The sequence below is a fragment of the Ceratotherium simum genome, chromosome 15, assembly GCF_057802395.1.
Source record: "Ceratotherium simum simum isolate JZ-2026a chromosome 15, ASM5780239v1, whole genome shotgun sequence".
NCBI lineage: Eukaryota > Metazoa > Chordata > Mammalia > Perissodactyla > Rhinocerotidae > Ceratotherium > Ceratotherium simum.
This window is the reverse complement of record NC_141914.1, coordinates 10,850,191-10,863,123: the sequence shown is the minus strand read 5'-3', so window position 1 is coordinate 10,863,123 and position 12,933 is coordinate 10,850,191. Positions and strand designations below refer to the sequence as shown.

General features: G+C 44.1%; 1 protein-coding gene across 12 annotated transcripts in view; it reads right to left on the bottom strand.

Moving 5' to 3' along the window:
• BBX (BBX high mobility group box domain containing) overlaps positions 1 to 12,192 on the bottom strand; it is a 260,883-nt gene extending 248,691 nt beyond the window's left edge. For 10 of the 12 annotated variants that reach the window (XM_087439547.1, XM_087439543.1, XM_087439546.1 and 7 more), the window contains exons 1-2: positions 12,055 to 12,192; positions 8,845 to 8,915 (exon numbers count right to left, since the gene is read on the bottom strand). Coding sequence is in view for 10 of the 12 variants with exons in the window: in XM_087439543.1 (XP_087295669.1) it covers positions 8,845 to 8,904 (60 nt within the window). In the remaining 2 variants the exon portion in view is untranslated. Of the gene's footprint in view, positions 1 to 8,844; positions 8,916 to 11,536; positions 11,700 to 12,054 lie in introns of those variants that run through there. The other 2 variants (XM_087439544.1, XM_014792270.2) reach the window with 2 other exon arrangements.
• Between the last annotated feature and the right edge of the window lie 741 nt (positions 12,193 to 12,933).

Here is a 12,933-nt window from a genome sequence, read left to right as displayed (position 1 = left end):
TAAAAGCGTATTCAGAATATTCAGCTAAGAAAACTCAACTCTTCCTGCAAGAATGAATGATTCCTACTGACGTACCAGAGGAATTAATAAATAGTAAAAACAGTCACTGTTGTTATTAGACATTTCCATACTAGATATACCAACTAAGAAGAAAGTTCACTAAATGTCAATTTATAAACTAAGTTTTGGGCTGGTTCAGTCTTTTGACCTCATTGATGGAAACTGACCAGAGGTCCCAGCTCAGAGACCTTCTCATCCACCTCCTTCAAGAGTAGTAGAGAGCAGCGGTCCAGCCCTATCACTTCAAAATGAAGAGGATTTCTCTTTTTGGAAGAAAAAAAAATTGGGGGGAATTCTTGGCTGAAAGTGGCCCCAAACCTTTCATTCTAACCTCTTGGAATGTGGCTCTAAAGGCAGGTAAATACAGAAAAAGCACAAGAGACTGAGGCCCCGCAGACAGGTGTCCTAAGCCTGGCACACCACGTGCTACCTGTGTGACCTCAGACAAGTTACTACACCTGAGACTGACCTTCCTCATCATTCAAATAGGGTTACCTCTGATCAGAAAGTTGTCGTGAAAAACAAAATAGTAAAAATAAAACTTGCGCTTCACAAGGAAGTGCTCAGTCCAAATTATCTTTCTCCCTTCCTCCCGAAGTAAAATACTATTTGAGAAACTCTTCTAAAAACTGCTTTCAACTTTCCCTCAAATAGAAATGAAACTGCGTAGTCATTCTATCACCCTAAAAAACAAAAATAATTGGATACGGAGTTTACTTCAACTTATTTCATAAAAACAACAGGTGACTTGACTTCGCATAGCCCTGCTAAAGGCTCCTCTTCATCCCTTCCGAATTGACCCTTATATGTGAGGAACTGTGTAAGTCTCAAACTCATATGTCAACAACTTTATTATATGAGCAGTGATAAATACTAAAAGAACTCAAAAACTACAAACAAATCTTTACAATCAAATGATGGTAAAAAAATAGAAAGAAGTTCAACTCTATATTCCCATTCTCAAACATTTGTAGGCAGTGTCACAGATGTACATTAGCAAATATAATAATAAGCTGAGAGAGAAAAAAGAGATTAGATAGACAAATACGACAGAGGAAAGAGAGGGGAAGAGTGAGGAGAGGAAGGAAGAAAGAAAGGAGAGAAAGGAGGAAGGGAGGGAGGGAAAGGGAAGGAAAGAAAAAAAAATGATAACTTCAGTAACTTAAAAGATAACCAAAATTTGACAGCTGGATGTGGAGAATTATTTTCTCATTTTGTTCCATGCTCCACCACATTCCCTTTGCAGTCAACGAGAACTCTACACTTGGGTGAGTTTTGAGAGGCACACCAAAAGCTGAAAAACAACTCAGCATTTTTTAATATTAAAAAAAATCAGCATTGCTAATAAGACTCCCTCTGAATTACTCAATCTGTGGCTTTCCTACACCAAAGGATGTAGTTATATCAGTAACCAATGGAAAAAGAAAAACGTTAGCCATTAACAGTTTCAGTTTATACTAAATGAAGACTGATTCATCAAGTCTTACTTCCATAACAGTAGATCTGATCAGCTATTACTTTACTCCTAGAGTGTCATTTAGACTCTTTCTCACATCATACTTTTCATTTTTCTATAGTGGTTTTAGAGGAGATTAAAAGTACAAAGCCAAGATCTTAACTTAGTATTTCTCAGATAATTATTGAAAATAAAGGTAACTAGAACCTCTATAAAACAATACAACCCAAAAAACTCTCACCTTAGAGTAGACTAAATTTGCAGAAAACACTTTCTACTTTTACTTTTCTGATAGAAGGAAAGACACGTGCAAGTGGCAATCAACAAAATAAAGGAAATATAACCCCTTCAGGAAACCTCTCATAACAGTAAACCATAATGAAAGTAGCTTAAATTTTGTTCACCATTATGTGAGAAACATTCAACACGGCAGAAGTTTCAAATGTTATTTCAGTGTATGTTTGTTTGTTTAATAAAACTAACTACAATGAAAAAAAGGAACCACAATGTCAAAATGCATATATGAGGTTCAACGTTGTGTGTGTCTCTGCTCAACTTAGGGGGTAAAAACGATACTAACTACTAACCATTTGCTTACCTGACTTTATAACCTCAGATGCCTTCCACCCTTATATTTGAAGCCACAGGGTTTCAACAGACAGTTTGACTGAGTTAATATGTAATGTAAGAAATCTTCCATGATTTGCCAGCTTGCAATGAAATCAAAATGTTCAGATGATCAGTGATCAAAATTAGCAAAAGGATTTTCATCAAGTTAAATGAGTAGGAATACTAGACAATTTCACTCTGTGCACTAAGGAAGTTAATACAATACAATCACAATCCCTTATTTGAAACCCGTAGGTCCAGGTATGCTTCAGATTTTTACGGGTTTTAAAAAGGTCAAAAGGTCCATATAGCACATATTATGTGACATTCCTAGCCAGATCTAGGAGAGCATCTCATAATCAAACATACTATTTCTATAGAAAAATATGTGAATATTCTTTCTAAGTGGGCCTAAAGTAATTTAAAACTACTTTAAACAGGCCCCTGACAGTTTGGGTCAGGTTTTGCCACCAAAAGAATTTTGATGCCAAACTTTCGGAGGCAAAAAAAATTTTTAGTTTTTCAGAGATATTTTAAATGAAGGATTGTGAATATATATCCGATACCACTATACATCAAAGTACAAAGACATTTTCAACACATACAGAACTTAACTTCTTCGAGATGAAAAAGTATGGCAAACTAAAATTTAGCAAAGCAGAAAGATGTTCCAAGCAAATATAACTTTAAGAATTAGGAAATGCAAAGTTACTTAATTTTAACTTAAATAAATTAAAGGAACATTGAGACTAGCTAAAAGTAAATGTCTATGGTAGAAACAATGTGCATTTGAGTAAGTTAGTTCTTTATGAGACCCCAGCTCCATGTAGTCTTCTGCACTTTCTCTGCGTTTGACCACATGTTGCCTTTTCCCCAGCTTTTAGTTCTCACGTTGTTTGCGATTTCAGGGATTTGGTGTATTTCCCATTCATCTTCTCCTTAGCTCGCCTCTCTTAAGTGCCTATTTTGTGCAATGTAATCTGTAGAACACTCTGGATGTAATGCTTCTCAATCTTCATGCCTTGACAAAAGGTAAGTTTTAATTGGTTGTGAGGAGTGTCCCAAGTAATTAGTTATAAACAGTTAATGCACTCCAGTTTATGAAGGATTTTACATGTGTGTGTATGGGTATATTCAAGGTTTTCATTATAATTACATCATTCTCACTTATATTCTGACATACTTTCTTGATAGAGAAAGAAGTGGCTTTATCTCACTGTGAACCACCTCTGAAACCTAGCCCATAATTTACCTATGTCTATAACCAGGGAAATCATACTGCCCCAGGTGTAACCACGTGTCTTGCCGGATGAAAGTTTGAGAACTGATGCTCTAAGACATTCCAATATGTATCAAATTCACCAGGAAGAATGGCCAGTGCTGTCAACTAACCATTATGAAATCAGAAAAGAGCTGTTCTCCTGTCCAGAGCTATGTCTTTTTAAAGAGGTGGGAAAATCCTTCCCCAAACCTGTGGGAGCACCGTACTTAACTGTGGCATGCCTCAGCTGTTCTTTTCTCCTTCTGGTGATTCTTATTATTTCCTTCAGTAACAAATTATTTGTCCAGCACCTCACATCCAACTAAAAAGGCACCAGTGTTTCATACCAGAGTTGAGAATTACTTCAAAGGAAACAAAAATTAAAAGACACAGCTTTGAGGAATTTCAAACTTAGTGGGTGCTGGGGCAGGGTGAGCTATCACTATAAAAACATATATTGTATATTGAGTGCTGACTGTGAGAAAGGTCATTACAGACACTGTCGTGTGTAAGTCTCATTCTGGTGAATGGTAAATATTAATATGCCCTTTTGCACAAACAATAATGGAAATTTATTCTGAAGCGACATGCTCCCAATCCCTCAGCTAGTAAGCAATGAGGCAGTGGGAATGGAACCCGGGGCCCTCCGGCTGCAAAGCCTCTGCTCCTTGTACCACACTTGCTACTATGGGAACATCTGCAGAGGGCGAGGATGGCCCCCTCAGTACTGCAGGCGTGCTGACAGAAATAGTCAAGGACCGTGAAGCTGCAAGAGACCTCAGCGAGGAACTCAAACTCACATTCAGTGCATCCCTCCCATTCAATCTTTAGCCATCTGTCCTTTTTACCCGAGTCTCTCAAAGTGTGTCAGAGGACCTCAAACCTGCTTCAGCATCACCCCCAGTACTCATTAAAAGGCAGATTCCTGCGCTCTGCCCCAGACACACTGATTCAGAAGACCTGGGGGTGCGGTCTGGGGACCTCCATTTTTAGCAACTGTAAGTCATAAAATCAACTTAGTGAAGGACATCCTGTATTCTTTTTTTAAGAAAATAGTTTGAAGCAGACTAGATTTATAAAGATTAGACAGGAATAGAAAATATTGGAGGGCACTGCTCTTAGTATTGTTTCAGTAAACTTTTGTTTCAGTTTTTATATGTGGATTGGGATATAAAAATTATTTCCTACCATACATCTCAGTCAAAAACATTTGAGAAACATAGCTGCTTTAAACAATTTTTATCCTTGTTCTTATTTCTCCTTTAAAGTAAGTTATCGATCTTTTATTTATTTCCTTTACAAAAGATCCAAACTTTATGTCCTTTTTAGGATCTCAGTCATTCCATTCCAGGAGATCCTGCTTTATTCTCTGATCTTTTCACCCAAGGGCCACATTTAACTACTGGTTTACTATTTGGTTTGCATTTCCATTGTGTAATTGGTACTTATTTCCATTCTCACCTTATCTTTTTATTTGAAAGAAAAAACAAAACAAAACAATTCCCATTAATACATGAGGACTTTCTGGGTATGTCTTCACAGTTTTAAAATGATCTCTGGGTGTTTCAAGGAACTGTAATTGCCTTCTAAGCGATAATATGAACACATATGAATGTTGACTGAAGCTATACTCGAAAAGTGCTTTCCTCAGGTCTGACTTAAAATACAGAAATCTCTACAACTCGACTAAGTTTGTGCTGGCTGCCCTTGAGCTAGTACAAACCCACTGACAGAATTGCAGTCACAGAATCTTCAGGCTGGAAGAAACTTCATCAGGCCTTAACCTTAGTCCTTACTAACTTCAGAGCAGCGCTTCTCAAAGTGCAGCCAGAGGACCAGACTGCATCCAATTTACCTGGGGCCCGTGATAAAAACGAAGCAGTGAAATTACAATGTTTTTATAATTTGGGTTCGTTTTCATATCATAGTGAGAGGAAAGAAGGTGACTAAAAATATAGGAGAGATACCACTCAGACCTATTTTCAAAGGTACCCTCCGTGGTGATATGTTAAAAAACGAGATGGACTTCAAGCTACAAGTTCAAGAAAAGTGTCTTCCAGGGCCAGCCCGGTGGTGTAAGCGGTTAAGTGCGGGAGCTCCGCTGCGGCAGCCCGGGGTTCGCAGGTTCGCATCCCGGGCGCGCACCAACTCACTGCTTGTCAGGCCAAGCTGTGGCAGCGTCCCACATAAAGTGGAGGAAGATGGGCATGGATGTTAGCCCAGGGCCAGTCTTCCTTAGCAAAACAAGAAGATTGGCAGATGTTAGCTCAGACCCCATCTTCCTCACAAAAAAAAAAGTGTCTTCTTAAGTTAAGCATCCACTTAAGTTTAAGTCTTAAAATATAGTTATGCCACACTGGCGGTGATGCAATATGTCAACATGAATTGCCTAAATTTAGTAATTTAGAGCACTTAAAAATCACAATTTTAAACATTTTCTGTACTTTTCTAAGACTAATAATTCCAAGGATTTCCTTTAGCACAACAAAAACAGGCATGTCTGTAATAAGACTATTTTCAAAAGTTTTTTTAATAGGGTTGAGCTGTGAAGTCTTTATTACTTCTATTAAAGATTTCTCACATAAAAGTAGTTGATATTCATAGTAAGATCCAGTTAAAAACATGGTCCTTGCTTTACCCATGCTCTTTATGAAATGCAGGAAAACATAAACTGTACGTGTGCTGGCTGATGATTAATAATTAGAAATTATGTTTGTAATTTTACTGAAAAATATGGCTTTATAAATACTTTAGCTGCTGAGTTAGGTTTTCATGAGTTATGCCACATTATTTTAAGATTGTTGTTCCTTTTTTTTTTACCACATACAAAAAAACCTTATCAATTACACAGCTACTTACAGCACAAGCAAACCATAATTATATGTTCATCCTAGCTTTCACTCAAAGCTATGTTCTAAATTCAATGTCTAGACAAATCTCCTCTGTTTCAATGGATTAAGTATAAAGATCAGGTCTACAAGGTCAAAGGTGGTATACATTTTTCAAGTTGTATAGCAGAGCTATACATATGTTAAAAGCAGAGCTATCTCACAAACTCTTAAACCTGGAACTTTTCCTTTTTTTTTTTTTGGTGAGGAACATTAGCCCTGAACTAACATTTGTTGCCAATACTCCTCTTTTTTCTGAGGAAGATTGGCCCTGGGCTAACATCCATGCCCATCTTCCTCTACTTTACATGTGGGACGTCTGCCACAGCATGGCTTGATAAGTGGTAAGTAGGTCTGCACCTGGGATCCCAACCTGTGTGAACCCTGGGCCACCGAAGTAGAGCATGTGAACTTAACCACTATGCCACCGGGCCCACTCCTGAAACTTTTATTTTTTTAACTTGGATACGAAGATCAAGATGGATTAAAAAAAAGGAAAGATGTCAAAATTGCAAATTTTGTTAATATCCAAGTCACTAGTGGAAGATTCTTCCTAAAACTGCCATAGTACCTCCAAAGATGCAGCACTAAGAAACAACACAGAGGAACCCTCTTTTCAATAGCTAGCATTAAATGTGAAATGCAAATTAAGACTTCAGTTTCAGAACTTAATAGAGATATGCAGAATAATAAAATGGGAAGTTTGGAAACTCTTGGCAATGCAGAAGCAAAACCTTTATCTAAATTTTTATTTTGATAATTAAGCCTCAAATCTAATAAATACATTTTAGATGCAAATAACTGGTAATTCATTGTCAGGGTGACCTTTTTAAATCACTACTACAAGTTTTACACTATAAAAACTACTCTGACTTCAAAGACCAAGACTGTTCTTGAAAATATTGTTTTAATGAAGCAGTTATTTGATATTTCCAAGAAATGCAAGAGCTCATCAGATCGCTTTTATTCTGGAAATTACTGATTTCCATTTTAAATTTTGAATTGGTCAAATATATTTCCATGGGGAAAGAGCTAACATTAAAAGTTTGCTTCAGCAAACTAAATAATGTGCCTCACATGTACAAATGCGGCGTTCTTTAGTAATCAGGAACGCATTTTGAATACTCTCGCCATATGTTCAAAAATGAAAAACTTCTCTTGAAAACAAGCTTAAAAAAAAAAGTCAAAGACACTGAAATCCACACATTTTGGTGTGCACTAATTTCATCTTACAGAACCATCTCATTCTGACTACTCCAACTGGCCCGTTATGTATGTGACGCATTAAGAGTTTCTCCTATCTAAAATAATGGATATTTACATTCCATAAAAAACGTTAGAACTTATATATCATCTAAGGTTCTCAGAGCTTATATTATATATCATCTAAGGTTCTCAGCAATGTCAAAGTATATTTTGCTACCATATGGAAACTACCAGAAAGGCTTGGTCTTCCAACTCAAGTCCTCTTAATACTAAGACAACCTTTTAGTAAGGTACGCAATATCCCAGCAAGCCAGGAAACAAAACAGATAAGGTCTCTTTTCTTTTTCTTTTATGGAAAACTGAGTTCAAGTTCATTTTCATTCACAAAATATAATCTCCATCTTCTCAATGATAATATTACAAAACACCACAACTGATTCAGATAATTCAGTACAGGCAGGTTTTTTTTTTTAACATATCAGCAACTTAAGAGTATCTGAGGAGTTCCTTACAATGGAGGGGCAAAACCGTAAGCCTGGCTTCTGTACTTTGGGCTCACCGTGGTGCTTTCAAATGTTCTATAAACTCCTGGTTTTCACCTAGACTGTTACTTCTCACAAACGAATTTTTCAAGCACTTGCTGTCCCACACATCATTTCACCAAATTTTCCATTTGGGAGCATATATCTGAAAAATGCACTTAACGGACTTCCAAGTCACTGTTTATTATATATACAGGCTGTTAAAATGCACCCAATTTCTCCAAATATATGAACTTTGAAGGAAATTATGATCAATCTGGACACAGTTATTTGCCTTTTGAATCAAGCTGGTACACTAAACCCTAGATTTACTACAGTGCCCAGGCCACCCGTCCCTACCACACAAGTGACTGTCACAAACAGCACAAGTTATCCAAGAAAGAGCGCCTAGGAAGAGTAAGCAAATGTCAGTCTCTATAATTAGAGGCCTTCTGCACAATGCTTCCTTGAGTTTTTAATAATTCTCTCCACTCATAAGCTGCCATCTTTCTACAATATTATCTAGCATTAAATTTCCTAGGCCTTCAACTCTGTGTAAAATTTCATTATCAATTAAAATGCCTATCTGAAAATAAGTTTTCAAATGACACTTACTTGCAGATAAACATGAAAAGAACATTTCAAGTACCTTAAAATAATAACGGCAGCTGAATTCTAAATACTAAGAATCATAAATTGACTTCTGCTGTGGGAAACTCAGGGAGACAAGCTTTCTGGGATGTTGCAACCCCGAAAAAGCATCTTTTTACGTGCACAGTAAAGACCCTTATGTCATTACTAACAGCCATCCAGCTTCCCTGGATGAAGAGTTTGCATACTCACCCACAAAGGCAAGTGGAAAGTACACAGGGAGGAAGATGAACTGCTCAGAGCCTTTGTCATATGATAGTGACCTATAAAGTATCAAATAAAGGTACATCAGCAGTATGGTAGAGCTTTACAATAGAGTCCCAACTCCCGCAACATCTATGAAGGAAGGACCCCGAAACCCAGGAGACCAGCTCCCCACCAACCCCTCCCCTCTCTCCACCCCCACTCCCACGCGCGAAGTGTGGGGCAATAAAGGCAAAGATCCTTGTATTCAGGGGGCAGAGGCTGAGGGTAGCCCAGCTGGCATTCCGGGGTGTCTCCAGCACCCTCGCTCCCCACTCCCCGTATGTACAAAGCAGAAAGTTGATCCATTCTGCAAATCCAAAACCCACACCGCGATCATTCATCAACTTGCACAAGTGATCGCCGCCCCCAGGACAAATACACCCGCAACCAAATCATAGCAATCGATAGGCAGCCCGAGCCTCCACCGTGCCCAGGAGCCGGCTGGAGGCAGCAGGCGACGGCAGCGGGTCCAGGTAGCGCAGCCCTCAGCCTTGCAGACCTGGGCGGCCACAGCCGTCGCCCAACGCCCGGCCCCCGTCACAATCCCGAGACTGCAGATCGCAACCGAGCGGGGAAACACATTCGCCACAGCCCCCGGCGGCAAGTGCAGGGCCACCAGGTCTCCGAGGTCGGGGTGGGGGGAGCTAGGAAACGGAGAGGGAGGAAGGGAGCAAGGGATCCCACCCCGGCTTTGTTGCTGGTCACCATCAAGTTTGCATCTTAGTACAAAATGTCGATCTTGAAGGCTGACAAGACAGAGGCAGAGGGAGCAAGAGAAAGGGAATAGAGTCCATCTTGCTTTGGGGAAGAGGGGGGAGAAAAAAATGAAGTGCAAATCCCACACTCCGGGCGTAAAAGTCTGCTCAACACCTTTCCACAACGGAGGAGCAGCGAGTAGGGTGTCCCCGTGCCCGTGCCCGCTCCAACTGGCGGCGGTCTGGGCAGCAAACGCCTCGCTCTCCTCCTCTTCCTCCTCCTTCCCCTCCTCCTCCTCCTCCTCCTCCCTCTCCTCCTCCCGCGGGCCCCGGCGGAGATCCCGCCGCCACCGCCGCTGCCTCCGCTGCCCCCCGGGGAGGCACCGCCGCCCGGCCGGGCGCTGCCATTCCGGGCTTGGACCGCGCGGCGCGCGTGGGGCCGGGCGCGGGGTGGCCGCGCGGGGACGTCCGCGCCGGGGACCCCCGCGCCCCCTGGCCACGGGCTGGCTACAAAAGTCGCGCGAGCAGAGGTGGCGGCGGCGCGCGGCAGACGGGCGCGCGTGGGGGCTCCCACGCCGCGAGTGGGCAAGCCCAGGGGATGGCGAAGAGCGCCCCTCCCCGCGCGGGGAAAGTACCCCGGTCCCCGCAGCCCGGCGTCCGCGGCCGGGAGACGAGAACTGGACGTGTCATTAGCAGGACAGGGAATGGTTTCAAAGCCCCAGGCCAATGACCATTAGCAGAGGCAGAGCTCGCTCCGTCCCCATCCCCCACAACCTCCACCCACCTTCCCCTTCGTACCCCCCCCACCTCCACCCCACCTCGCGAAACTTTTCAACAAGATCCACCTGGACTAATCTGTCCTCAGACAGTTAAAATATTGACTAGACCCTACACACCGGAGGGAAGGGGAATGCACGCTTTATTTTCCTTTCTACAGAAAGGAAAGCAAAAAATAGCTTCTCTCTCCGTCTCTCCCTCTCCCCCCCCCCCTCTGTCGTACATGTTGTGTCTTAGCTTTTTGCATCGTTTCGTTTTACCTTCCTCATTTAGCAGAAATGATCGCGGATATTTCACACAGAAACGTGTTCCAGATTCTTGGATTCAGGGTCCTTGTAAATTACAGGACTCGGGTTTGGTCTCAGTTACGTTAAGTTTCATACAATACCAAAAAATAAAAAAAAAATAATAATGAATTTCTGAGGGTGAGCGAGCGAGACGAGGTGGAGGAGGAAAAGAAACCTCGAGTCTGATTTCTGTAATTTACTAGCGACCCGGATCGCAGCAAATAACAGTGTAACACGAGTGTGGCTTCAGAGGGCTGGGGAGCTCTTTCTAGAGCCATCGACCCCATCCCCGGATAAAGGATCTGCAAGTTTTCTGTCATCGCGAGCATGCAATGCCATAACTTACCTTCAGAAATAAGACTTTAAACAGCCAAGGCCTTCCTCCTCCCCTCCACCACCACCCCCAGCCTTGCTCTCTCCACCTTAAACTTATTGACACAACATAATCCCACATTCAAGCAAAATCCTGACACAGCCTCCCTCCTCCTCTTCCCCCTCCTCTCTCTCTTCCCTCCCGTTCTCTCTCTCCCTCGTTCTCCCCCTCCCGCTTTCCCTCCCTCTCCTCGCTCCCCTTCTCCCTCGCCCTCTTCCCCCTCTCCCCCATTCTTCCTCCCGGCTACTCTGGCACTAAAACAGCACTTTCTCTACTCGCCGCGCATTCGGTTCGCGGTGGGGGGTGAGAGGGCACCGATCTGCGGGGCCGGAACACCCCAAGCCCAACTCTCCAGATGAACGAGCCCCTGGGCTGCTGCTCCCGGCCACCGACGCACACGAACGTTCCATAAATCCACGGAGGGCTGGCTCCTCGTACCTTCCTCCCCTGCCCCTGCTCCCCAGGCCCCACCTCCCCGGCAGCCAGACCAGGCTGGGTCCACGTACTTTCGCCGCGATGAAGTTTGGGGCTCCCCGGGCGGCCTCGAGCCGCCGGCGGCGTGAGGCTCCGTTGTTGTTTTCCTCGGCTGCCCCTGCCCGCGCCCCGGCGCCCGTGCCCCTCTCGGGCGGCGCTGCCTGGGCGCCGAGAGGTGCTGCCTGCAAACGCAGCCTGGCACCGGCTGGCCTACTACTCCCCGCCCGGCCCCCGGCTCCCGCCCGCCGGGCACTGCCTCCGCGCCCCCCGCCCCCCGCCGGCGCGGCCGCGCGACCCTCGCCCCCGACCTCTCCCGACCCAAAGTTTTGGCGGAGGGGAAAGTGCCCGGGCGCGGGCCGGCCGGCGGCGGCTGGGGCGCGCGGGGCTCCCTCCGTCTTCCTCAAGTCCACCCTGCCGGCTGCCGCCGCCGCCGCCGCCGCTGCTCCTGCCGCGGAGTCCTTGGGGCTGCAGCCCGGCGGCTCGCAAGTGAGTAGGAGAACAGAAAGTGCGGGGCGAGCGCCCGGGAGGGCTGGGGCCGGGGGGCGCTTACCTCGCGGGCTCGCCGGGCGCGAGGGCGTGTGTGTGGCTCGCCCTCGGCGGCCAGTCAGGGCTGCTCTATGGGAAAGTGGCGAGGAGCTCGCGGAGCCGCTCTGCCTCCGCTCCACTGTACACTGCTCCACATACAGTACATGCAACCCGGAGAGACTGAAAACACTCATTTTATATAAGGCAGCCTGCCATTGGCCCGCGCCCTGACGGACAGCCCGCGCGGCCAACCAGAAGGCCCGTTACACCCAAACACACGCACACATACACACATTTTACAGAGACACACAAAGATCATCACATTTTCTATTTTCTAATGTTCGGGACCTGTAGACAGTAGGAGAGGACAGGTAGAGAGGCCCAGAGGAGTGGGTTAAGGGGAAAAAACCCTGTCTGCACCAAGTTGCAAGGCTTGAAACGGGTGTCTTTTTGACTTGGGAGGGTTATAGTAATAAACTACAACTCCACTGGATATGGAAGTGAGGGGTTTTTTTCTAATCGCTGCCGTGTGGTGCCCCATGGAAGAGGCGTGTATTGTGTTATGATTTTACAGCCTGACCTGGCTAACAAGTGGCCCAGAAAGGCTTTTATCAGCTTGGATTTCTTTTGTCAATGGGTTCCTGTCTCATAGGCCAAAATAGTGCGAGATAAGTTTATAAGGACTACCATGCATTGAGGTTGTTAATGCCTCATTCGTAGGTAAATTCAGAAAAATCAATACAACAATACGCAGAAACAGAGATACACATTTTACTGAAATAGCCCGTCTACCTTTAGCTGGTCAGAGGATTGCAAATCACCTATGTGGGCATGCAAACAGTGCTATTAGGTAGCACAAGTCACGGAAGATTGGCTGTTGACCCTTTCCCTTAAAAATAGACCT